This window comes from Dromiciops gliroides, chromosome 3 (genome assembly GCF_019393635.1).
Source record: "Dromiciops gliroides isolate mDroGli1 chromosome 3, mDroGli1.pri, whole genome shotgun sequence".
Taxonomy (NCBI): Eukaryota; Metazoa; Chordata; class Mammalia; order Microbiotheria; family Microbiotheriidae; genus Dromiciops; species Dromiciops gliroides.
This window is the reverse complement of record NC_057863.1, coordinates 661,414,406-661,441,103: the sequence shown is the minus strand read 5'-3', so window position 1 is coordinate 661,441,103 and position 26,698 is coordinate 661,414,406. Positions and strand designations below refer to the sequence as shown.

Sequence of the window (26,698 nt, the reverse complement as noted above, 5' to 3'; positions counted from 1 at the left end):
CAGGAGGAGAAAGAAGGTGTTAGTGGTCCTCCAGACCAGCCACTTAATTCCCTCTCCTCCACCCAGCTACAGACTGAGCAGGAGAAGGAAAAGGCTCTACTGATGGGGAGAAAGGCATGGCTGAACCCTTAGCCACAGAACTTCCCTCCGTGCCCAGAGAGGATCTATAGCTGTGACCCTCAGGAAGCCAAGGGAGTGAAAAGAATTTGGAGCCAGTCACAAAGAAACAAGGGCAAATGGGAATTGCTCCCTTTGCTAGGAGTGGCTCATTCAGGAGAGGGAGAGTTGGCTGCCAAGTGCTTCTCTAAATTCTCACAGCCCCAAAGGGGGAGAGGGTTGGAGCCTTGAACCGTCTGCCTATGTGCCTATGTTAAATAAAAGTTGCAATATCGTCAGCCTCAAAACCCTGGTTTGGCTAAGTAGGAGGCAGGGGGGGTGGTACTGGCTGAATGCCGGGAAACACCAAATTGGGGAGACATAGTAATGGTCTTGGGTCCTTTCAGCTACCACCCCAGCATCATTTCATCAGGTCAAGTGTCCCAGGATCCCAACCTCAGGATCTTTCTCAACTCCTCACTCATATCCAAGCTGTGGACTTCACTTGTGCAGCATCCTCTTGTCAGTTTCACCTCTGGAGCATTTCTTGTCCATTTCACCTTTGGACCATCTTTTGTCAATTTCAGTTCTGCTCCATCTCTTGTCAGTTTCAGCTTTGTAGCATCTGCCCTATATGAGGATTCTCTGAGGCTACCTCCCCCACCCATACAGTCCCTTATCATCCCATACCTGGACTACTGCAATAGCTGCTGAGGGCTCTGCTTGCCTCAGGTCTCTTCCCCACTCCAATCCATCCTCTACTCATCCACCAAAGGGATTTTCCTAAAGCTCAGGTCTGATTATGTCACTCTTCCCCCTACTCAATAACTCTAGTAGCTTCCTTTCAGGACCAAATATAAGGTCCTCTAAACATAAATTACAGAATTTAATCGTTGGAAGGGGGCTATCATCAGACAGCTAGCCTAAGCCATACTTCACAAAGGAATCCCAGTGATCATTTTATGTGGCAAATGGTTATCCAGCCTCTGATCAAAGAGCTCCAAGTCACTGATTAAAAAAAAAACACAACAACACACAGGGCCAAGGACAAATCCTTTGGACCCTCCCCCCAGACTTCCCAACACATCAGTACTCTTCTTTTTGAGTTCCTCCATCCAACCAGTTTAAATCATCTTCAGTACACCCTTGTCTAGATCACCAATTCCCATGTATTCTGCAAGAACAGAACTACTTTTCACAAAGCTTTCTTTTTAAAACTCCAGGTAAAGTCTATGATGTTTCCATATCTACACATTTAGCAGTCCTGTCAAAAAGTAGTGTAAAAATGAGAAGAGCAGTTCCCATTTACATCAACTTTCAAGGTGAAAAGGTGCCTTGACATTCATTCAATCTTTACAGTGACCCTGTAAGGTTGGTACGATGAGAAATCCTATTTGATAGATGAAGCTCAGAGAAGTCAAGTCAGCTGTCCTTGGTGATGCAGATGACCTGGAATCAGGAGACCCAAGTTCAAATTCTGCTCCAGAGTATTCATGTGACCCTGGGAAGAGTGACATGATCAGACCTGAGCTTTAGGAAATTCCTGACATTTCCTCAACTATAAAAATAAGGATCAAATGAGTGGGTAATTGTGCTTAATGAATGCTTGTTTCTGGGCAGCTAAGTGGTGCAGTGGATAAAGCACTGGCCCTGGATTCAGGACGACCTAAGTTCAAATCCAGCCTCAGACACTTGACACTTACTAGCTGTGTGACCCTGGGCAAGTCAGTCACTTAACCCTCGTTACCCTGCCAAAAAAAAAAAAATGCTTGTTTCCTTGTTCAATGCACACACACACACACACACACACACACACACACACCGCCCCCCCCACCCCCCATTCAAGTCCCAAACTCATCTTAACACTAGAAGGGGCTTGACACTAGCTGTGTGACCCTGGGCAAGTCACTTAACCCTCATTACCCCACCAAAAAAAGCCCAAAACGCTAGAAGGGGGCAGGGGGTGGAGAGGGGAGGGGGGTGGAGGGGGTGGAGGTTGGATAGTTTCCTGTGTTTAGGGTGCAGGGATCTGGCCACCAGGAACATGGCCAATGGCCCAATACTTTCACGTGTCCAGTGGGGAAAGTGAAGAATTTTGGCTAGGATATGACACTTAGGCGCATGTTTGGGGACCCCACCTTCACCATCAAACACTGAATTAGGTGACTAGGGCAATTTTAGTGTCAGAGGAGGGCTTTAAAAATTGAGCATGGCCTTGAAGGTCACTCCAGCCTGGGGGGGGGGGGGGGAGTGAGTGCAGAGTGAGACACGCGAGCAGGCCGCTGAAAGCAAGCCGTGGGGCAGGGAGCTCTCCTGAGCATGTGCACAAGCCTCCCCACGTGGCCGCGCTACGCTTCTCAGTGGTCTGGCTGGGCTCGAGCACAGCCTGTGCCGCCCTCCAGTTTCCCGGCGGGGCTGCGTCTGACCCTGAGGTAGGAGGCCAAGGCGGGACTCCCCCAACCCCCGCTGCCAGCCACCGCTGGGGTCCGAGTACCCCGGCCCGATGTGTGACGCCCCCGTGCAATGCGCTGGCCCCCACATCCTGCCCACGCGTGGCCGGGAGTCGACGCTCTGGGCGCCAGTTACGGAGCCGGGGCGGAGCTCGGGCCGGGGAGCAGAGGAAGGCAAAGGGGGTGTGGCCCCGACCCCGGCAGGCCCCTGCACCCTGTCGGCCTCAGTTTCCCCATCTGTCAAATAGGCTGGAGAAGGAAATGGCGAAGCAGTCACGAAGCACAGAAAGGAGGGTCAGCCCCTGCCCTCGAGGTCCCATCCCTCACCTGGAGCAGCCGAGGGGCGGCCCCCCGGAGCCTCCATCACTAGGCCCCATCTCTAATGAGCAGAGAGGAGCAAGACCCAAGGTTCAAATCCTGCTTGCAATGTTTCCTGCCAGTGTGACCCCAGGGTAATCGCACCCCCCACAAGCCTCCGTTTCCACAACTGCAGACGTCTCTGAAGCCCATCTATCTCCTGTCCTCCTGGGAGCCCTAACCTGTTCTGCAGAGACCAAGCTCAGTGACCCTTCTGCTTGACTAGGGACTCTCCATTATTCTTCACATGGATCTTATCCCAAGGACAGGATGACAGTCCTTGAGGTGGGCTCTCAGACCAGGGGCAAAGGAATGCCCGTGAGCTGGGAGCCAATCAGAACCAACTGAAGGTGTGCTGAGCGAGGCACAGGAAAGGGGGACAGTCAGGTGTGCATCCCTCTCAAGGGGTTTGGCTGGGAAAGGAAGGAGCCTTCAGCAAAAGGAGGACTGTCGTTTGGAAGGAGGTGGATGTGGGAGAGGAGCGGTGCAGAGCCCTAGTTCGGACCTGCTGTTATATATAGGTCATCAATGGGCAGTTGATGGAGGAGTCTGTGAGAATTGGAATGACACCCCCTGCTGGGAAAGATATTGCAGGGAAGCTCTGCCGTTAGGAGAAAGCATGTCATTTAGAAACCATGGGACTTTAGCATCCTGGAAGTTAAGTCTATAGAACCACCTGTTGGGATCTATCAAAGCTACCAGCCAATTAGCTTGGAGCTGTGTGTGTGGATGGTCCTGTTTCCGGTTTCTCAGGGGGATTCTGGGGGAAGCCGAGGAGTGATCGAGTTTTTTCAGTGGGAGACTTTGGCTGGGGAGCAAGAGACAGGCAGGATAGGGAGAGCAAGCAAATTTCATACTTGAGCCACATGTTTCTCTTTACTAACCCCTAATATACTTTAATAAATACTTAATGCCCAAAGATTGGTGCTATATGTTTTCTAATTTAAGGCAACCACTCATTAGATTTTAGACATCATAGCTAGAATTTTAGCCCCTTACAAATATATATATATATATATAAAACTCAGCCAGATCCACCTCCTTCCAAACACCCCTCCTTTTGCTGAAGGCTCCACCATCCCCCCAGCATCTGGTCTTTATCCTTCTCACTCACTATTCCTTCACCTCACCCAAACCACCAGAGTAGCCAGATCTTGGTCCTTACCCCACCCCAACTCTCACCCCTTTTCTCTACTCAAACAACCACCACCCCAGTGACTCTTCATTACCTCTGTCCAGATTATTGCCACGTCCTACTTACCAATTGGTCTTCCCACCTCCCGCTTCCTCCCTTTCTAGTCCATTCCTTCCCTTGGATGCAGACTTGACTATCGCGCTACTCAGTAAACTAGCGGTTCCCTCCTGTTTAGATCCTTCTCAATTTGGCTCCAACCTGCCTTCCCAGCTTCACTGCTCACTCCCCGCTCAGTGTGTGGCAGCCAGCCAAGCCTACCCCAGCCCTTCACTAGCCACTGTCCACAGCCGGGCCTGGCAGGAGCTCTCCTTACCTCCTTACAGATGCACTTATGCAAAATGGCTGATATGATCATGTTTTACGTAATTGCACATGTATAACCTGTATCTGATTGCTCACTGCCTCAGGGAAGGGGAAAAGGGAGGGAGGGATATTATTTGGAACTCAAAACTTTTTAAATGTTTGGTTTTTTTTTAAAGCTGCATCTTCTCAGTGAAGTCTGTCTCAATCCAGCTGTCAGCGGCCTCCCTCCTCAGCTATCACATATTGACTCTGGTGTACTTGGGGATGTCCTTGTTGTTCCCCCTGAATTAAGCTCCCTGGGTGGAGAGTTTCTACGCCCAAAGTTATTAAACTGTGCATACCCTTTGACCCAGCAATGCCATTGCTTGGGCCTATGGTGGCAGCAGCTGGTGGTCTCAGACAGACCCAACTTCAGACATGTACTAGCTGTGTGGCCTTGGGCAAGTCATCACATAACCTCCGTCAGCTCAGTTTCCTCACATATAAAATTGGGCTCAGAAATAGCAGAAGTTGGGGGTAGCTAGGTGGCCCAGTGGATAGAGCACTGGCCTTGGATTCAGGAGGACCTGAGTTCAAATCCGGCCTCAGACACTTGACATTTAACTAGCTGTGTGACCCTGGGCAAGTCACTTAACCCTCATTGCCCTGCAAAAAAAAAAAAAAAAAAAAAGAAATAGCAGAAGTTGTGAGGATATTTGTAAATGCACTTAGCAGAGTGCCCAGCACACAGTAGGCACTATATAGGAATGCTTATTGTCTTTCTCCCAAACCCCAAAGAAAGCAAAGAAAGGAAATGAACCCCTATGTACAAAAATATTTATAGTGGCTGTTTTTGTAGTGGCAAAGAATCAGAAAACTAAGCAGAGTGCCCGCCAGCTGGGGAATGGCTGAACACATCACCGGCTACACATGGGATGGAATATTCTTGTGCTGTAAGAAGTGATGAGAGCATGGCTTCAAAGAAACCTGGTTGGAAGGACTTACATGAACTGATGCCGACTGAGAGGAGCAGAACCAGGAGAACATTGTACACAGTAACAGCAACATGGTATGATGAACAATGGGGCTAGACTTGGCTCTTCTCAGCAGTGCAACGATCCAAAACAGTTTCAAAGAACTCGTGATGGAAAATGTTCTCAACATCCAGAAAAAATAACTGTGAATTATGAATGCAGATTGAACCATACTATTTCTACTTTTGGACTGTTTTTTTTTCCCTTCTTCTTTGAGGTTTTTCCTTTGTGCTCTGATTCTTCTTTCACAAGATGACTAATGTAGAGGTGTGCTTAATGTAATTGTACATATACAGCCTATATCAGACTGCTTTCCATCTTGGGGAGGAGGGAGGGAGGAGAGGGGGGGAGAAAAAAAATTGGAACTAAAAGTCCAGTGAGGGCAGATGTTGAAAACTATCCTTGTATATAATATGTAACTGGAAAAATAATCAAATTTTTTAAAATGAAAAAAAAAATCAAAAAAACCTGGGAAGACTTGTATGAACTGATGTAGAGTGAAGTGAGCAGAACCAGAACAATTTATACAATGACAACAATGCTGTAGAGACAAACAACTCTGAAAGACAAGGACTGTGATCCAATGCCAGAATCAGTTTTGCTAGCTTATGTGTTTGGTAAAAAGGCTTTTGTTGATCATTCTCTTGAAATGGGTGGGGGTGGAGACTGGGAAGGAGAGAAAGTGATTTTTCAAAAAAAATTTTCAGAGAGTGGAGAGTTTTATTTTGGAGGAATTGTACCCCTCATTGCCTTACCATAATGTCTGGTACCCAGTAAATACTAAATGCTTGACTGTGTGAACTGATCCAACCATTCTGGAGAGCAATTTGAAACTGCGCCCAAAAGGGCCATAAAACTGTGTATACCCTTTGACCCAGGAATACTACTTCTATATCTGTATCCCAAAGAGATCATAAACAAGGGAAAAAGACCCACATGTACAAAAATATTTATAGCAGCTCTTTTTCTGGTGGCAAAGAATTGGAAATCGAGGGGATGTCCACCAATGGGGGAATGGCCGAACAAGTCATTGCATGTGATTTTGTGATGGAATAATATTGTGCTGTAAGAAATGATGAGCATGATTTCAGAAAAACCTGGACTTACATGAATTGATGCAGGGTGAAGGGGCAGGTAGGTGTTGCCAGGGTGCACAGAACACTGGGCATGGAGTCAAAAGACTCTTCTTCCTGAGTTCAAATCCGGCTGCAGATACTTGCTAGCTCTGTGCCCCTGAGCAAATCACTTCACTCTGTTTCTTCACATGTCTAATGAGCTGGAGAAGGAAATGGCAAACCCCTCCTGTATCTCTGCCACGAAAACCTCAAATGGGGTCACACAAAGTCAGATACAGCTGAAACAGCTGAACAGCAAGTGAGCAGAACCAGGGAACACTGTGCACAATAGCAGCGATATTGTACCATGATCAGCTATAAAGGACTCAGCACTTCTCAGCAATACAATGATCCAAGTCAGTTCCAAAGGACTCATGATGGAAAATGCTCTCCACCTCCAGAGAGAGACCTGACAAATTCTGAGTACAGATTGAAGCATACTTAAAAAACAAAAACAACTTTATTTTTCTTGCTTTTTGTTTTTTTCCCCTGCAACATGCCTAATGCAGAAATATGTTTTGTTTGACTGTACATGAATAATTTATATCAAATTATTTGTATCATCAAGGGGGGGAATTTGGAACTAAAAAAATTTTTTTAGTATTTTATTTTTTTCCAATTATATGTAAAGAAAATTTTTATATTCATTTTTTTAAAGTGTGAGTTCCAAATTTTCTCTCCCTCTCTCTTCCTTCTCCCTAGGACAATAAGTAATCTGTTCTATATGTGCAATTATATAAAACATTTCCATATTAGTCATGTTGTGAAAGAAGAATAAGACCAAAAGAAAAAACTACCCCCAAAATTTTAAAGTGAAAATAGTATGTTTCAGGGCAGCTAGGTGGTGTAGTGGATAAAGCACTGGCCCTGGATTTGGCAGGACCCGAGTTCAAATCCAGCCTCCGACACTTAACTAGCTGTGTGACCCTGGGCAAGTCACTTAACCCTCATTGCCTTGCCCCCCTCCCAAAAAAAAAAAGAAGGAAGGAAGGAAGGAAGGAAGGAAGGAAGGAAGGAAGGAAGGAAGGAAGGAAGGAAGGAAGGAAGGAAGGAAGGAAGGAAGGAAAAGAAAATAGTATGCTTCAATCTATATTGGGACTCCATCAGGAATTCAGAGACCATTTGCTCCTAAATGATGGGGAAAAACAGACACGAGCATGATCACTTTTCCCACCCCACAAAGCCCTTCCTCATAAGCCCCCAAACTGCACATGGGGAGGGGGAAGGGACAATGAGCTTTTGTTTGGTAAAGGTGGTCGCCTTCCATCCAAGGATGGGCATACCCACCCACTGACAACCCCATGGAGAGGGGTAGGGGGTGGCATCTATTTGGGCATGCTCCCAGACCAGTCTCTGCATTGAGTTGCAATGGTCATCAGCTTCATTTATGGGGCAAGAAGCCACCTCTTTGTGCCAGTTTACAAAAGGTCTTCATCCCAGACTTGGGCCTTGCTTACCCCTTTGCATTTCTCCAGAGATCCTCTGAATAGCAGAGCTGAAAACAGACTTGGGTCCTTTGGGGAGGGCGGGGGAGGAGAGGGGAGAATGGGCAGGGAGCCCAGAGGAACCACTGAAAGCTGTGTCGGGGCAGAATCTGCACATGGACCCTTGTGGCCCAAGAGGAGAGTTCCTGGACCTCGGCTTCCTGGCTGTGGGAAGCTAGTGGCAGAGCCTGAGCCCCTAAGCGGGCACCGCTCGGTGCAGGTGGTAAAGGCCCAGCACCTGCCTCCTGGACAGAGGCCTGATCCCAGTATCATCTTCCAGAAAGAGCAGTGATTGGGGTGGCTAGGTGGCGCAGTGGATAAAGCACCGGCCCTGGATTCAGGAGTACCTGAGTTCAAATCCAGCCTCAGACACTTACTAGCTGTGTGACCTTGGGCAAGTCACTTAACCCCCATTGCCCCGCAAAAAAAAACCAAACAAACAGAAAGAGCAGCAATTGCCTCTTGGGAGAGAAGACACAATCATGGAGGCGGGAGGACGAAAGCAATGAATGACACGGGGAGCAAAAGAGCCTCCGACGGTCCCATGAGTGATTCATTTCCTGTCTGCAGAGAACTCAAGTGTTGGGGAAGTGGTCTAGGGCTGAACCAAAGTGGGACTCACTGGGTTCCCCATCAAGGCATCGTTCACACCCTAGGGAGAGGACAAAAATGGCCGGCTGCCCTTCTAGGAGCCCCAAACTAACTCCTCCTCTGAGGGGGCACTGCTGACTAAGGGACACCCCTCCCCTCAGGAAGAGAGTCATTCTGAATGGGACACACACCATTGTACACCACCTTATCTTGGGTACTTGTAAGGGAGCCCGGACCCCTATGTCGACATTTGAGAAAATCTAGACACAAACTCCTGTGTTCTGCGATTTCCCAGAGGCAAACCCAAGTGGTCAACTTGTGAGAATAACATGAGCTAATGAGGGGATGATCTTGTGGGAGTCAACGGAAGCTCAGAACTTGGGGTGGGGGGCACAGGTCACTTGCCTGTTTTACATCTACTTCCCTCTCTGCTGCTCTCATTAGACCATGGGCTTCTGGAGGGCAGGCGCCATGCCACGCCTGCCTTGGCAGCCCCAGAACCTAACGAAGGGCCTTCCAACAAGTAGGGGGGATATTAAATGCCTGCTGGACTGGACTTCCCGGAGGGCTGGCCCCACACACTGAGTATCCAGGGTGCCAAGGACAGAACCCTCAGTCCCCTTTGACTCTCCTCTCCCCACCCCATCCTGGTGACTCTTTTTCCCCAAGCCCCTCAGGAGGTGGGGGGCATTTCCAAATGAGGACACTGAGGGCCAGAGGAGGTGATGAGCTGCCTCAAGTCACAAACCAACTTGCTCCACAGAAAGGCCCCTCCCCTGGGCATTCTGGCAGCCAGGTCCAAATGCCAGCTCGGCTATTAGTGTCCTGTTATCTCTGTCTTATCCCATCCATGGCTTGTCCACAGTCTTTCCCCTGGGAGGGCCTCAAGGGCAGGGCCTGGCTTCACTGACTGCCAGGCCTCTGTGTGTGTGTGTGCCCCCTATCAAAAGAGGGCTGGAGCAGAGGGTCTCATGCCCCCCCCGCCCCTACTACTAAGAACCCACCACAAGTAAAGCGAATGTGGAGAAAAAGAATCAGTCTGTATTTGATTCACCCACCAAGACATCCAGAGGGAAGAGGGACGTGGGCACTACGTGACCGCTGGAGCTGAAGGAGCGTGGAAGGCTGGGGATCTTGCCACTCTGGGACCTCCTGCACCCAGGGCACGCGCCCTTGCCAGACTGGGGATGGGGGTGGGGGTGGCGGGAGGGGAGCGGGTCAGGTCTCCATCCACCAGGAAAAACCATATTCCTCAGGTTCGTGACTGTACCAGTCACCAGTGATGATCAGGTGCGGCTTGCTCTCCTGGGCTGCTCTCAGCACGCGTTGAATGTCCTCGCTGAACGCCTCCCTCCACAGCCTGGGGAGGGAGCCTCATCAGTGCCCCAGAGGGGGTCTGGCCGAAAGGGCATGCATTTATTAAGCACCTACTAGGGGCCAGGCACCCACCATGGAACAGCCTCCCCTCCCCTCCCCCAGTACGCTTCCCCCAACTTGGGTCTTGGACTCTGGGCTGCCTTGCCCCAGGTTTACCAACAGGCTTGGTTCTACTCAGTAACTTTCTATGCGGCCTTGGGGATGTCCCTTCCTCAAGCGGGCCTGGCTCCTCCTGTGAGAGGTGTGGGTGCGGCCCAGTTGGCAGGACTCTGTCCTCACGGGCACACGTCCCCTTGGGGCTTTCCCAGAAGACAACCAAGGCCCAGTGGGAACGTGGCTATGGGACAGCCTTGAAGGGCATTCAATCATTCTTCTTTCTGTATTTTGTCAGGGCCAGCACTCGCTTGGCACGAGGTTCTCCACAAAGCCCAGGCCCCAGGCCCAAGCTTCTGTCAGCAGCCCAATGCCTCGAACGCCATTATGGATCTGATGGCAAGAAGCCCCTCTCGGCCTCCATACCAGTAACTGCACTCTGCTACGTGGAGGACGGGCAGTGAGTTCACGATGCCCCCCAAAGGCGCCAGGCTTTGGCCTCCGTCCTCGGTGGGTGAGCCACCCTGGACAGTGCGGCGCCAGCCAGGGCCTGGGGGAGAGGTGGGGGCAGAGTGGCCGTCCCAGGGACTCACGCCAGGATCTGCAGTCGGCACTCGGGCTGCTCCAGGGTTTCACACAGCAGCCTCACCCCCTCGTCCCACAAGGCGTTCTGGGCTACGTTGAGACTCTTCAGCCTTGGGTTGCAGAGGAGAACAGAGGAGAGATCCTGGCAGCAATCGATGCTGAGCTGGCACCTCTCCAGCCTACCAGGGGGAGGCAAGCAGAGCAAGTGAAAGTGACCCTGGCCTGGGGGTGGGGGGGCGGCCCTTGGGAAAGGGAGCATGAAATGTCTGGGCTGGGAGGTGCCCACCCTCTCTCCACATCCTGCCTGTTGTCCCTATTCCTCTACTAAAACCGGCCGGATGTCCGAGGTCACAGGTGGTCTCTTAGGTCCTCAACCTTCCTGTCTTCTCGGGGACACCACCTCCCTCCTGCACAACCCCTTCCCTCCCCTCACCCCATCCTTGGCCCTCTTCTCTCTCCAGCCCCTGCCCCTCCCCAGACTTCAAGCATCTGTCTCCTCTGCTCCCAAACACAGATCGTGACCCCACGTCCCCCGGCCCGCAGGATGGTTCTAGCCAGCTGAGGTCCCTGAGGCACCCCGACTTCAGCCTAAGCCTCCCCACTGACGGGGATGTGAGCGTGGAGTCACCTTTGGCTTTCCTCCCCTGCTTGTCCCTCCTTCCCTTAAGGCCCCCTTCAGGTCTGAGATGCAGCTTCTACCTCATCTGAATCTCTAGAGGATTCTGTGTGTGGGTGCCAGGGAGTGTCATGGAGGAGCCTGCCCTCCCAGAGTTTACAGTCTTGGTGGCACCAGCCTTGGGCTGCCCCCAGGCACCCCCGCCTACCCAAGCCTCTGGAGCTGACAATCGGGGTGTCTCAGGGCCTGGCACAACAGCTTGACCCCCTCGTCTTTGAGGGCGTTGTGTCCCAAGTTCAGGCTCCGCAGACTCTGGTTGAGGATGAGCGCGTCTGAGAGCGCCTGACAGCAGGCCTCCGTGAGGAAGCAGACCAGGAGGCTGTGGAAAGGCTGGGTCAGGTCAGCAAGGTCGCAGGGCACACCCTGCCTCTGACAGGACCCTGGGGGAGTCCCCCCTTCACCGCTGCCTGCCTGGGATTCATTCCTCCCTCCTGAGACTGCTGAGGAGTCCGTGAGATAACACTAGTGACCACCCAGGCTCCCTCCCTTGCTAGCCACAAACTCTCCGCCTCTGCATACAGAAGGTGCTAACTAAGTGCCGAGGAGACTTACTCCAAGGCCTGAAGGTTACACTGTGGCTGCCCCAAGGCTGCACACAACAGCTTCAGGCCCTCGTCACCAAGGTTGTTCTCCCCCAGGTCCAGGTGAGTCAGATTCTTGTTGCTGCAGAGCGCGGCTGAGAGGTCCTGGCAGCCCACGGCAGTGAGGCCGCAGCTCCACAGCCTGGGGGAATGAGGAAGGACACACAGCACACAGATGCTGCACATCCCCCGCCCGGACACCCCCACACCCCCCACACAGAGCCCATCGCCCTCCTAGCAGCCCATGACACAGCACCTGCCTCCCCCCCTCTCCCGTCCCCATCTGCTGAGCCCCCAACATCCTTGGGGGCCTCGGGAAGGGCTCCTTTCATGGGGGGCTCTGAGCGGTCCTGTGTTTGGGAGGGGGCTGAGAGGCAGTCTGGCCTATTGCAGACACAGAGGCACACACGCATGCACACACATGCACACACATGCACAGACACACGCACACACAGATACACACACACAGACACGTACACACACACACACTGACACACACATACACACACCCCGCTGCCAGTGACGGTCAGTCACACCACCAAGGGCCCCCACTCTGGGCTGCAGGTCCCATGCCAACACAGGGAGGTGGCTTCTTCCCTGAGCCTGTTCTGAGCAGCCAGAGAGCCCCTTACGGGACTGACTAGACCTTCCGTGCACCAAATAACAGGTTCAAAGTGAGAGCGTGCAGAGTGATCAGCAGAGCTTGGGAGCCCATGAGGGCCGGGATCCATGGACACATGATAGAGGCCACAGGAGACAGAGCAGCCACTGCCCAAGCCAAGCGTGCGATCACATGCCCGAGCGAGGGCGCTCTGTGCCTGGCATTAGGTCCCTCCCTCATATCACACAACAGTGATGACATAAGTGGGGGGGGGAGCTGAAGAGGGGAGGAAGCATCCCCCTCCGATGGGTACAAACATTTAAGAAAACCGTGCCCTGCCCCCATCCCTGGCCATGGCCCTGGAGGCCCTCCCTCCTTCAGCCCCCACGCCAGGACCCACAGAGAAGGGAGCGGCCACCAAGGAGGCGTCTGGGCCTTACGTCAGTCTTTGGAGAGGACACTCGGGACACTTCAGAGCCTCGCTCAGAATCTTCACGCCACTGTCGTGGAGGCTGTTGTGGGCCAGGCACAGATGGGTCAGATTCCGGCCGGAGGTGAGAGCAGCGGAGAGATCCTGGCACCCAACGTCTGTCAAGCCACATTCTGGCAACCTGCAAGAGACAGACGCACAAAGGTGGGAAATGACCCTGGGCATCCCACGGGGAAAGGGGACACAGAGAAGACCAGGAAAGGTTCCAGGAGGAGGGGACTCCTAAGCAGGCAGACATGAAGACAAGGGGGAGAGAGAAGGGGAGGGGGAAGCCATGGCTAAAGTGGGGTGCAAATCACCCAACAAATGGTCGTCCAGCTTCTGGTTTCTCCCCAGCTCACAAGTTGTTCCCAACATCAAACCTCCCTCTTGGCAGCCTCCCCCCACAGCTCCTGATTCTGTCCTCTGGGGTCGAACAGAGTAAGCGTGACCCCCTCCTCCACACGAGAGCCCTTCAGATGCTTGCTGGCATCAGTCACTTTGTCCTGCTCCTATGGCTGCCCCCCGTCCCCAGGCAGGCTGTCCTTCTCTGGACTTACTTCAGCTGGGGTCCCAGGAGAGCCATCACCTCCCAAGTCCTGGGAGCTAAACCCCTCCTAATGCCGCCCAAGACCACAACAGTCAGGAAGACCTGAGTTCAAATCCTGGCTGTGTGACCCCGGCCGGCACCTCTGTGGGCCTCAGTTTCCCCATCTGTAGGGGGGGTCCATGATTTTATGAGTCTGTCCATCCAGCCAGCAATGGGTGATGTTATCACCTAGTGAACTCTCCATCTCCCCACAAGAAGAGTGTGGAGAGAGCCTATCAAATGCTTGGCTACAATCCAGGGGAAACAACTCATAGCCTTCTCTTCATCTCTGTCACAAAGGAAAAGGAGGTGAGGGTATGGGGCCTATTCCTCAGAAGCCAGACCGGCTCCTTGTCATCACTGCTTCCTGGTCCAGACTTCAGCCAACCAGACTTTCCATGATTTCTTCTAGAACTGCCCCAGGAATAGAGAAGTCAAGGTCATTGGCCTATAGCTTGTGGCTCTGTTCTCTTCCCCCTTCTCAGGACATCTGCTATTCTGCAATCCTGTGGTATCTGTCCTGGTTTCTGGCTTTTTCGATTTGTTTTCAATCAGCAAAAATCCACCTTTCTTCCCTCCCATCCGCTTCCCCCTCAAAAACAAACCCTTCCTCATAAGCCCCCAGGGATGTCCACTGGCCACATCCCAAAAAAGTTCCATCGTTAGTCTTCTGGAATCACGGTTGACGATGCCGCAGATCGGGCCTGAGAGGCGGCAGCCCCAGCCCCTCTCCGGCCTGGCTGCAGTGCCCAGCCAGCACCTGAGAAGCAGCAGGCTTAGCCGGTGGCTACTTACACCAGCTTCTGCAGGTGGTTCTCTGGCCGCCGCAAGGCCTCGCACAGCACCTGCATGCCGCTGTCCAGGAGCTGATTCCCCTCCAAGTTCAGATGGCTCAGGCTCTGGTTGGCAGTGAGGGCCAGGGCAAGATCTGGACAGCAAGCCTCGGTGAGGCCACAGCTCTTCAACCTCAGGGAGAGAGGCAAGGCAGAGAACGTCATGGGGCCGCCTGCCCCCCTGCCTCCATTCCTGTCCTCCCCGCTCCCGCCCCTCATTCCCTGCCTCTTATTTTCCTTTCCCTTCGCCCTCCCTTTTCCTCCTTTCCCCTTCCATTCTGTCTCTCACCCATCTCACTTTCCTGTCTCTTCTCTTGCTTTGTCCCATCTCTCTCATCCATGTCTGGCCCTGTCTGCCCCATCCATCTCTTCTCTATCTGTGTCTCTCCTGTCTGTCTTCATCCTCCTCCCCTCTCCATCTCTTCTCTGTGTCCCTGGCCCTGTCTGCCCGTCTCTCTATCTCTCCTCTGTCTTTCTCTATCTCTCCTGTCTCTCTCTATCTCCTCCCTGTCTATCTCTCTCCTCTGTCTCTATCTCTCTCCTCTGTCCTGTCTCCTTCCTGTCTCTCTATCTCTCCTCTGTCTCTATCTCTCCTCTGTCTCTCTATCTCTCCTGTCTCTCTCTCTCTCCTCTGTCCTGTCTCCTTCCTGTCTCTCTCTATCTCTCCTGTCTCTCTCTATCTTTCTCCTCTGTCCTGTCTCCTTCCTGTTTCTCTATCTCTCTCTTCTGTCCTGTCTCCTTCCCGTCTCTCTATCTCTCCTCTGTCTCTCTCTATCTCTCCTGTCTCTCTCTATCTCCTCCCTGTCTATCTCTCTCCTCTCTCTCTATCTCTCCTGTCTCTATCTCCTCCCTGTCTCTCTCTCCTCTGTCCTGTCTCCTTCCTGTCTCTCTATCTCTCCTCTGTCTCTATCTCTCTCCTCTGTCCTGTCTCCTTCCTGTCTATCTCTCCTCTGTCTCTCTCTATCTTTCTCCTCTGTCCTGTCTCCTTCCTGTCTCTCTAACTCTCCTCTGTCTCTATCTCTCCTGTCTCTATCTCCTCCCTGTCTATCTCTCTCCTCTGTCTCTATCTCTCCTCTGTCCTGTCTCCTTCCTGTCTCTCTATCTCTCCTGTCTCTCTCTATCTCTCCTGTCTCTCTCTATCTCCTCCCTGTCTATCTCTCTCCTCTGTCTCTATCTCTCCTCTGTCTCTCTCTCTCTCCTCTGTCCTGTCTCCTTCCTGTCTCTCTATTTCTCCTCTGTCTCTCTCTATCTCTCTCCTCTGTCCTGTCTCCTCCCTGTCTCTCTCTCTCTCCTCCATCTCTCTCTATCTCTCTCCTCTGTCCTCATCCCTCCCCTCCATGTTTCTATCCCACCCACAAAGGAGATGCCCATCCCGTACACAGAGAGAGCAAGCGGCCCTGACAAGAAGGCTGGGCAGGGAGAGGAGCAGAACACATCAGCTATGGGAGGGAGGGGAGGCAGGTGCTGTTGGACAGCTCCCTCCTGGCTCTCCTTCGCCCCCTCTGCCCCCTCCTCCTCGGTTCTCCTGGGCCGGATCCTCCCTCCAGGTCCTGGCCTCTGCTCTCCCCGCTCTCCCCTCCTCCCCTGGGGGAGCTCCTCATGGATTGAATGACCATGGCTGTGCAGTGGACAGCACCCAGAACAGAACTCTCTTACCTTTCTTGCTAAACTCTTCCTTTTCTTCCCCATCACCACCCTCCCAGGCCCCAGGCTCCCGCCTAGAAGTCATCCTGGCCTCTTCTCTCACTCCCAGATCTAATATGATGCCAAGGCCTGTGGACTTCACCTCTGCAGGACCTCCTGAGTGTGCCCCCTCCTCTCCTCTGCCCCCGCCCTACAGCAGGCCCTTCACACTTCACCCCAGACTCCTGCGACAGCTGCGAGGGGTGGGGGGCATCCGCCGGCCTCGGGTCTCTCCCCACTCCAGCGCATCCTCCACTGGGCTACCAGTGGTCTGACCAGGTGCCCCCTCCAGAAACTCCAGGACCAAAAACTAGATGCTGTTTGGTATCCAAAGCCCTCCATGGCCCGGCCCTCCCAACCTTCCAGTCTTCCTACACCTTCCTCCCCAACAAGGGGCGTGGCTGATCCAGAGACGCTGGCCACCGGCTGCTCCCCAAGCCCAGAATGCTCTTCCTCTTTATCTCTGACCACTGACCTCTCTGGCTTCCTTTAAGTCTCACTAAAAGCCCACCCACTACAGTAAGCGTTCCCGAACCCCCCTTAACCCCAGTGCCTTCACCCTGCTAATTATTTCCTATTTGTCCCGTTTGCAAGCTGTCTCTCTATTAGACTGTCAGCTTCCTGAGGGTAGGGAATGTCTTCTGTCTCTCTTTGTATCCCCAGTACTTAACACAGGGCCTGGCATAGAATAAATGGCACTTAATAAATATTGATTAATTGATTAATGATTGATTACCTCTGGGATACCAGATGCTGAGAACACAACAGGACACAACAAATATGTTATTTCGGTTTTCTCATCCATTAAAAATGCTCCAAAAGGGGCAGCTAGGTGGCACAGTGGATAAAGCACCGGCCCTGGAGTCAGGAAGACCTGAGTTCAAATATGGCCTCAGACACTTGACACTTACTAGCTGTGTGACCCTGGGTAAGACACTTAACCCTCATTGCCCCGCCCCCAAAAAAATGCTCCAAAAGGAGAAGAAATACAGTGGAGATGAAAAGATGGTGGTCAAAGGGAATTGGAGCTGAGGAATAAGCATTTATGTAGCACTGATTATATGCAAAGCCCAGGACAAAAACAATTCAGTCCCTTCCCTCAAGGAGCCATTCCTTCTGCTGAACTCAAGTGCCCAGGCCCATCTAATAGACTATGTTATATACACATAGACACAGGATACCTATAGCATATGTATCATGTAACGCTTACTTTATCAAATAACCACATCTAGAATAATGAAGTCCTGACAGACCTAGCCAATGGGTCAGTGAGCCCCCATGGGCGAGTTCTGAAAGTCTGAGGGATGGACTGGTGGGAAGAAAAGGTCTCTCCTTTCAGAACTAGCAAGCTGATGGAGGCTCCCCGTCCCAGGCCCCCGCACGCCACGTGGTGCATCCTTCCTTGATGCAGCATTCTAGAACATGTCATTAAAAGGATGCTTAGTGCGCATTTCACAAGGGAAGCAGTGGCCACTGTGAAAGCCAGCACGACCCCACCAAGAAGTCACGGGACACTCAGCTCATTTCCTCATTTCATCCAGGCCCCAGACCGGTCGATTGGGAGACGCCTTAGAGAGCCGCTGACAAGGTCTCTCGTGCCTTTCTAGCAGACGAGACGGACGATGGCCATGGAGAAGATGACCATCTGCTTAGGTCGACTGAGAACTGGTTCAGAAGCCATTCATGAATCCCCAACAATCTAGAGATACTACCCAGAAGCCTGTGCCTGGTCTGTGGGGATGACTGTCCCAGTGACTCGGATAAAGGCATAGGCAGCATGCAACTGGGGGAGACGGCTGTCACTCTGGACAAGGAAGCCAGGGTGCAAATAAGATCTCAAGAGACCAGGATGCACTTCAATCCAACAACTCTGAACCAAGCGTCCCCTCAGATGGTCTTATGTAAGCATCATGAGCCAAATCGAGGGAAATGTCATTGGTTGTAGGGGATTTTCACCTGTATCTCCTTGCATACAACACTCCATTCCCATGCCTCGGCGCTGGCCCTTGCCCATGCCTAGGAGGTTCTTCCTCCCTACTCTTGGAATCAATGGCTTCCATTAAGGTCCAGCCTAATTTCCTCCAGAAGGCCTTTCATGGCACTGTGTTTTTTTTGGTGAGGCAATGGGGGTTAAGTGACTTGCCCAGGGTCACACAGCTAGTAAGTGTCAAGGATCTGAGGCCAGATTTGAGCCCAGGCACTCCTGAATCCAGGGCCGGTGCTTTCATGGTGTTTTGTGCACCGCCTCTTTAAGCCTGGATGTTCTGACTCGTGTATGTTGTCACTGCCACCCCCTTCCCAAACGCAGAGCACGAGGCACAGGTCCTCGGGACTGAGTCTCCATCTCTGGCACATCGACATGAAGATGAACTGCCCACATTTATGCGTTTGCAGATGAGGCCTTCATTCTGAGAGCCCCACAGGCTTCCGGAAGAGTCCTTCCTAAGACCCTGGGAGGCAGCTCATTACCAGGACAAAGTGCTGGGCACCGTGCTCATCCTTAACCTCTCCCAGCATCATCTGTAAAATGGGGGGAACACCTTTAGGGGTAGCATGATACTAAGGGCTAGGAGGTGACTCAGGTGGGGAAACGTGTGGAAAGCATTTTGTCCTGAAGCTTGGTGTGAAGACCAGCCGGAATCACTCTTTTATCATCCTCTTTTCAACACCAATTTCGTCCCACACAGGGGTCTCCTTGGGAGTCAAGGAGCCAGTGGTAAATCATGGGCCCAGGGGCAGCTAGATGGCACAGTGGATAAAGCACCAGCCCTGGATTCAGGACCTGAGTTCAAATCTGACCTCAAACACTTGACACTTACTAGCTGTGTGACCCTGGGCAAGTCGCTTAACCCTCATTGCCCAGTCAAAAAAAAAAAATCACGGGCCCCTCCTCCAGCCCCAAAAAAAGCAACAGGGAAAGAGACAGAGCCTGAGAGAGGAGAGAAGAACAGAGAGAGGCACCATCTGTGGAATGGAGAAGAGGGGGCAGGAGATCTTTGTGGAAGACTAACCTCAGATACTGGAGGTTACACTGCGGGTGTCTCAAGGCCTCACACAACAACTTCATCCCATCGTCCCCCAACTGAAGGTCCAAGTAAAGGTACACGAGATGGTGGCGCCCAATGAGAGCAAGAGGGAAATCCCCACAGGTGAAGGGGACAAAGGCAGTCTGCCTGACCCTGCGGCAGAGAAGACCACAAAGGGACACATTCATTCCTTTTAGCCTCCCCCAAGGCCCTGCTCAGAGCGGCCCAGCTCTCGTCCCATGGATTCCTCGGGGCTGGCCAACCCAGGGCGAAAGTGAGTTCTACTCATCTCTTTCAGGGATATTCTAAAAGCTATAGGTAGACCAGGGAACAACCAGAAGAAAAAGAAGAAAAGAAGGAAGGAGGGAGGGAGGGAAGGAAGAGAGGAGGAAAGGGAGGAGGGAGGGAAAGAAGGAATTGAAATGAAGAAGACACAAGGGATCCCCCAAAAGATGGGTGTGGAAATTCACCCAAGCACCTTGAAAAACCACCAGATTCTGTGGCTCCTCAAGCTATTGCTCTCTGTCTGCCCCCTCCCCCATCTGCCCTGGGGGGCCACCCTTACCTCCCGCTGGCTGTGCCCCTGTTGACCAGCCCCCAGTGCTGCTTTCTCCTGTCTCCCCTCCCCACCACATCTGCCACCAATGCTGACTCTCCTCTGCCTGGGAGCTCATCACTTGTGTCCCCCCCGACCTGTGTGAGGCTCTTCCCCAGGCCCCATCCTCTCCTCCCTCGCTGAGGAACCCCGGCATCCCACAGGTTCAGGGATTGTTGCCAGGCAGACAATCCTGCCCTTACTTGTCTCCTACCTCGGGCACGGCCCAGATGCCCCCTGTGCACATGCAGGTACGAGCAATGGACCAAGCGAAGCCTGTGCCCATCCTTCCCCCAAAGGGGCAGGGGTGAGGCCCTGGGGGCTCACCTCAGGCTCTGCAGGTGGCAGTCTTCACGCTGCAGCTGGTCGCTCAGGCTCTTCATGCACAGGTCACTCATCGATGAGAAGCTCAGCTCCAACTCCCGCAGGGCGGCGTTGGTGCTCAGCACTGAGAACAGGGCCCTCCACCGTGAGGCAGCGAGATCTGGAGCCTGGGGCCTGGGCGAGAGGAGACATGGAGCACTGGTTTCACCATCTGGGAGGCCCAGGGCCGAGGCCTGCTGCGAGCCAGACCGAGAATGACCAGCGCTGATCCAGCACACCGCGGGGGATCCCCATGTGCCACGGGAGCGAGCCCGGCAGGCGCCCAGCACCCTGGGAGAAGCCCCGGGGCCGGAGGGCAGGGGTCAGGCTCACCCGGCCTCGGCCGGGGAGCCGGCCTGCAGCTCCGGGTCCTCGTCATGGAAGACTTCCCGCTGGGGGTGGAGCACCAGCTTCTCTAGGTGGCGGCAGTGCCGCAGGCAGAAGGACGACACCAGCAGATCCACCTTGCTCCAGAGGACAAGCTGCAGGTCGCGGAAATGGTCCATGGCCTCGGTGACGAAGGCGCCATCCTGCGTCTCATACAGGCTGAAGAAGAAGTGGTGCAGGGAGAGGGCGCACAGCGACGGGGAGGCAGAGCCGCCGAACACGGTGGCCCACAGCAGGAGGTCCCGCCGCAGCTGGGGGGACAGGCGGCAGCCCAGCTCTGCCTCCAGGAGCCGGGCGCACTCGGGGTTCAGGAGGCCGAAGAGGAAGTGCACAGCCAGGCTCAGAAAGCTCGTGTCCACCCCCGAGTACTTCTCCAGCTCCGTGGTCAGGTCCTGGACCGTGTGCGCCGCGGAGGGGCTCCGGGTCACCTCCATGGCGCTGTACAGGGCCGCAAAAAACTCCTGCAAAGTCAGGTGCAGGAAGGCGTAGCCGCCGCCGCACCGGAGGAGAACATGTGTGCTCAGGAAGGGCTCGAGGTCGGCCGCCGCCAGCCCGTGCCGCTCCAGGTCGCTGCCATCGAAGCCCGTGGAGTGGGCCAGCACGCTGTCAGCAGCCAGGCGGCACAGCCCCCGCAGCTGGGCCTCGCTGGGGGTGGCACGGCCACGGAAGAGGCCGGTCACGTAGGATACGTAGAGGCGCGTGGCGGTGAGAGGGCCCTGGTGCAAGTCTTCGCCGTCATCCAGCCTCTGCTTCAGGCCCGTGCAGATGAGCCAGCAGACCAGTGGCGCGCGGCACAGGGTGGCCAGCGTCTCGTTGTCCCGCACGGCGGCGAGGGCAGCCCGTGAGCTGGCCCTGTCTGTGAAGAACCTGTGGAAGTACTCTTCACGGTCGGCCTTGGCCAGCCCCAGGACCTCGACAAGCTGGGGGCAGCCCAGCCAGCGTGCCAGGCGGGCCCAGCCCGAGGGCCGCACAACCAGCAGCAGGCAGGCCTCGGGCAGCAGGGCTCTCCGCAGCAGACCCTGCAAGAGGCCGGCCAGCGGCCGAGGCTCGCTCCAGTCTCGACACAGCTCGGCCTCAGGCCCGTCCAAGAAGGGCTTCAGCTCTTCCAAACCATCCAGGACAAACAAGAGGCTCTGGGGCCGCGCCAGGATCTCAGGGACAGGGACCGGCGGGCCTGGCCACTCGCCGGCGATCAGCTCGGCCAGGCTCTTCTCGGCCTCCTCGTCCATGTCTCCAAGGTTGAAGTAGAAGACATACTGGAACACTTCCTGGCAGAGGCGGCCGCGGGCCCAGTCCAGCACCAGCTTCCTGGCCAGCACGGTCTTGCCGATGCCCATGGGCCCCTGCAGGACCACAGTGCCAGGCCGCTGCTTGGTCCTGTCATCTGGCTGGAACAAGGCTGCCAGCTGCCCGGCCTGGCCCGGGATCTCACTGAAGGGCGGCCCCTCACCGGGTGGGAGCTCCAAGCCCTCCTCTCCGATGACCACCCTGACCTTGGCACAGGTGCGGGAGAACAGCAGCGTGGTGGGCCCATACAGGAAGTTCTCCTGCCCCCCGGGCCACGCATCTCCAGCCCTCAGGGAGCTGAATTTCTCAGCCATCCAGGCTCGGTATCGCCGCCTGTCATCTGCCTCAAGGAAAGGGCAGGAGAAAACAGGTTACAGATGTGTGTGTTGGGGAGTCCTCCCCTGAAGTGCCCCAGCCCAGCCCCCCCCAGTCCCTGACCCACAGAGAAGGCAAGTGACTTGTCCAAGGCAAAGCAGCCAGCAGGGGACAGGCCCACAGAGCTGAGATCCAGGGGGCCCCAGGGGCCCGGGGAAGCTGTGGACAGCTGTGTGACCGGGGGAGTCACGTGAGCTGAGCCACGATACCCCCACGTCACTCCTCTGCCTCAAGTGCTGCCCCCATTTACTCAGGCAGGAGAGGGCTAGGACCCCTGGGCTGGGAGCCAGGGGGGACAGCAACTGTAGCAGCCGGAGTTTATGGTTTGCAAAGCAACTCTGTGCTGTTCTCATGCCCCTCTTACAGGTGGGGAAACTGAGGCAGGCAAGAGCTAGGCAATGCCCGTCTGAGGATGGATCTGAATTTGGGTCTTCCTGACTCCAAGTCCCATGCTCTGTGTACTGTGGTGCCCCCTTGCTGTCTCAAGGCCAAAGACCTGGGTTTAAATTCCATCTGTCACTATTATCTTGGACATGGTAGTACTTGGTACCACCTGAGACTTAGAGAAAGTCCCTTCCCCTGCTGGGACGAAATGATCCCCAAGATCCCCAGTGTGTTCTCCGGGCTCCCTAAGTGCTGAGACTCAGGCCTGTGCCTCCTGCCCCTGGGTGGGGCCGGAGCGGGCAGGGACGACAGCGGGCAGGTTAACAGGCTGGTAGCAGGGACAGGCATGGTGCTGGTCTGTAGAAGACAGAGACGCTAGGAGCAGCCGCCTGAGGGAGTCTGGGGCAGTGCTGTGAGAGTGCTCAGTGCCGGAGCTGGGGGTGGTGCCAGCAGATATGGCAGCTGGGATGGGAATGGTGCTGGTAAGAGGGGCATTTCGTAGTGGGAGGGGGTGCCAGCAGTAGTAGGTAGACATGGAGGTTAAGAGTATGAAGTGAGCGTGCAGGTTGGGCAGTTAATACTAGGTAGGTGTAGGTGAGTCATGGTTGTTAATGGGAGCCATCTATAGCTGACGGCACACGGGGACAGCGGCGGTAAAACATCGGCCTACAAGTTGTTGCCTGCCCGGCCACGCTCCCTTGCCAGCTGCCGAGGGGCCTCCCTCACTCCGCAGCAGCTGGGGCTGGGACCCCGAAGCCCATGGTAACAAGGATGAAACGTCGGAGAGAGGTCACGTTGGGGCCCAAGGGCGGCCAAAGCCAGGCCCTGCAGGCCCTGGGATTCGGGGCAACCTGGGAGCCGGGCCAGCGGCGACCATGGTCGGTGTGAGCCCATGCCGGCCAAGGACTGAGACCAGGCCGGGAGGGGAGGGAAGGTGGCTGGCAGTCTGAAGGCCTGGGCTCCCCACTCACCTGAGTCCTCCTCTGGCTCACGGGCCTTCTCTCCCAGACTGGCTCCGCCCTGTCCCCGCATCTCAGCCGCTTCTGTGAACCAAAGAAAGGTCATGGAGACCACGGATCTTGCCACACCCAACGCAGCCCTCGCCCTTCACCCTGCTACACATCAGCTCATGCAATGGGTCCCATTCACCATCAGTGAGGCAGGATGAGATACAAAGTGGGCAGAGCACCCAGACCCAAAGCCAGGAGAGCCCAAGGTTCAAATCCCACAAACCACAAAGAGGCAAGACCACAGGAAAACAAGCTGCTGATCCCTGAGAGTAAGGCACAAAATGTCAGAGAAGGAAAAACGATGGGAACCGTCAGTGGGAGGACAGACACATTGGTGCACTGTGGGTAGAGCTGCACAGGGGCCAACCGCTCAGGAGTCGCATGTGCAATGATGGGAAAAAAGTCGCTCAGGCATCCACGCCTGGGCACACTCAACCCCAATATGCACCAACACACTCCCAGGACACAAGGAGGGTGCCCAGGGGAGGGGGCAGGGCTGGAGTGTGCCGCACCAGCCAAGTGTATCCACCGAGGTACAACAGCAGGCACCAGCCAGCCGGAAGCGGGACTGGGGGAGGCAGAGGAGGCACAGGGTACACAGTGTGGCCCCCACCCTTTACAGATAGGGAAACTGAGGCTAGGGGGATGAGCCCTGCGAGGAGCCCAAGGGTCAGGGGGCAGCCCAGGCAAAGCCGCAAAGGGATGGGCATGCTCAGGGAGCAGCCGGAAGGCCCAGTAAGAGCCTGAGGGAAGCCTCACAGAGGGGCCCCCCACGATGAGAGGAAGGCAGGGAAGGACCTCGCACCGCACCCGGAGGCCCAGGGGCCTCGGCAGGAGGGCCGGCCTCTGTGCCCTCGAGGTGGATAGCACCCCCCTCCCAGGACATCCCCCAGCCCCGGGGCCCCTCACCACTCTCCAGAGGCTGCTCCATCTTCTGGCAGACTCTGAGGGTCCCGTCCCAGCCAGATGGTGACCAGGGGACCGGGCGGCTTTCATGGGACCTGGCTCACAAAAGGCCAACCTAAGAGGAGGAGGGGGAGTCAGCAGCCTGGGCCCAGGCCAGGGGACTCCGGGCCAGCACAAGATCTGAGACCCTGAAGGCTAAGGCCCAGACTCAGGCACATCCTGTGCCCTGGCTGTAGAATGAAGGGGGGAGAAGGAGAGAGAGGGAGAGACAGAGGAGGAAGAGGGAGGAGGGAGAGGGGGAAACATGAGGGAAAGGGAAGAGGGGGAGAGAGAGGAGGAGGGAGAGAGGAGGGACATGGAGGAAGAAGAGAGGATGGAAAGGGAGGAAGGAGAGAGAGAGGAGAGAGAGGGAGAAGGGAGAGGGGGAGACATGAGGGAAAGGGAGAAGGGGGAGAGAGAGGAGGAGGGAGAGAGGAGGAGGGAGAGGGAGAGGGAGAAGGGAGAGGGGGAGGGAGAGAGGAGGAGGGAGAGAGGAGGGAGAGGGAGAAAGAAGAGAGGAGGGAAAGGGAGGAGGGAGAGAGAGACAGAGGAGGAAGAGGGAGGAAAGAGAAGGATGGAGAGGGAGGTGGGAGAGGGAGAGGGGGAGACATGAGGGAAAGGGAGAAGGGGGAGAGAGAGGAGGAGGGAGAGAGGAGGAGGGAGAGGGAGAAGGGAGAGGGGGAGGGAGAGAGGAGGGAGAGGGAGGAAGAAGAGAGGAGGGAAAGGGAGGAGGGAGAGAGAGACAGAGGAGGAAGAGGGAGGAAAGAGAAGGATGGAGAGGGAGGTGGGAGAGGGAGGAGGGAGAGAAGAAGGGAAGAGAGAGGAGGAGAGGGTGGAGGGAGAGAAAGAGGAGAGGGAGGAGGGGAAAGAGAAGAGGGAGAGGGAGGAGAGAGGAGGGAGAGGGAGGAGGGAGGAGAGAGGAGAAGAAAGAGGAGGGAAAGAGAGGTGGAGGGAGACAGAGGAGAGGGAGGAGGGAGGAGGAAGGGGGCGGAGAGAAAGGAGGGAGGAGGGAAGGGGCCAGGTAATGAGAGGTACAGACACTCAGACAGATGACCGGATGCTGAACAAGTGGAGAGCGCACTGCTTAAGCACTGGCTGTATACAGGTGCTTTGGGTCAGTCGGGACCCCTCCCCCCCAGGAAGGCCCTCCCACCTTGGGTGATTCCATCCCCTGGACCGTGACCCGACCCCTAAGGTTCCTCCCCATAGGACCTGACGCCCTAATTGGACAGGGGTGTAAACTGAGGCTCGAGGCTCGGTCAGGCCCTTCGCGGGGCGTCTTGCTTTAAGAGGGGGGGGTCTCCCAAAGGATCGGTGGGTAACCTGAGGGGAGAGAGGGGAAACTGAGGCAGGTGCTCGCTTACCCGAGGCTGCTGCTGGCCCTGAAGCACGCACGCTGAGGTCGACGCCCCGCTTCTTACCACTTAGAGGGAGGGGGAGGAAAAAAAAAAAAAAACTTCGATCATGACTCCGCCCCCTCGAGCCCAGCGCACGACTCCATTGGCTCTCACTCCCGCCCGTCCCGCCCCCTCAGCCCCTCCCCCTGCACGCGGAGGCCCGTGGGCCAGGCCCTGGGGCAGAACCGCGCCAGGAGGCATGGCGCATGCGCCTGGGGCTTCCAGGCCTCTACTGGAAAACTACATTCCCCAAAGGTCCCCGCGCGGCGCCGGCTTCATCCACCGGCGGCCAGGGCAGAGAGAGGAGGAAGCGGGAAAGGGAGGCCGGCCCTGGGGAGAGCACAGATTTTATTCGGTCCTTTATAAGTACTCACTACTGTATAGCGATCATAATAATAAAAAATTAGTGGTAACTTTGTCGTTCGTCATTTCATGGCTTGGCATGATTACGGTAGCGCGCCCTCCAAGGCTATTTCCCCTACTTCCACTGGTCTGGGCCACCCTCCCCAGCCCACCCCCAGAGCAACAGCCAATCATAATAAGACTCCTCTGTGACGTCACTGCTTTCCATTCACTAGTCAAAGCACTTTACTCTCAAAGTAATTAAGGTCTGGAGTCGCCAAGACTAGAGTTCAAAGGAGGTCTCTGATACTTGCCACGCTGCAGTTTGCCTCGGTTTTCTCACCTGTAAAGTGGGGACGATAACAGCACCCGCCTCCCAGGTTGTTGTGAGGCTCACACGAGATCACGCTTGTTAAGCACTTGGCACGGCGCCTGGCACCAAGTAGGTGCCAGATACTTGTCAGCTCTGAACGCGGAAAACCGTGCACCCCGGAAA

At 55.0% G+C, this 26,698-nt stretch overlaps 1 protein-coding gene across 3 annotated transcripts; it reads right to left on the bottom strand.

Annotated features, from left to right (window-relative positions):
- Nucleotides 1-9,649: 9,649 nt before the first annotated feature.
- On the bottom strand, nt 9,650-26,698 carry LOC122751726 (NACHT, LRR and PYD domains-containing protein 14-like). 3 transcript variants are annotated; one of them, XM_043998873.1, is made up of 13 exons: nt 26,546-26,698; nt 25,828-25,886; nt 24,428-24,539; nt 23,480-23,551; nt 20,409-22,089; nt 20,040-20,210; nt 19,103-19,270; nt 14,371-14,541; nt 12,958-13,128; nt 11,888-12,058; nt 11,484-11,654; nt 10,668-10,838; nt 9,650-9,964 (listed from the first exon to the last, which is right to left on the bottom strand). In XM_043998873.1, the coding sequence occupies exons 3-13, from the start codon at nt 24,447-24,449 to the stop codon at nt 9,823-9,825; spliced, it is 3,111 nt and encodes a 1,036-aa protein (XP_043854808.1). In that variant the 5' UTR covers nt 24,450-24,539; nt 25,828-25,886; nt 26,546-26,698; the 3' UTR covers nt 9,650-9,822. The 3 variants fall into 3 exon arrangements, with proteins under 3 accessions (XP_043854808.1, XP_043854807.1, XP_043854809.1); XM_043998872.1 differs by lacking the exon at nt 26,546-26,698 and having other exon boundaries at nt 25,828-25,930; XM_043998874.1 differs by lacking the exon at nt 26,546-26,698 and having other exon boundaries at nt 10,668-10,769; nt 25,828-25,930.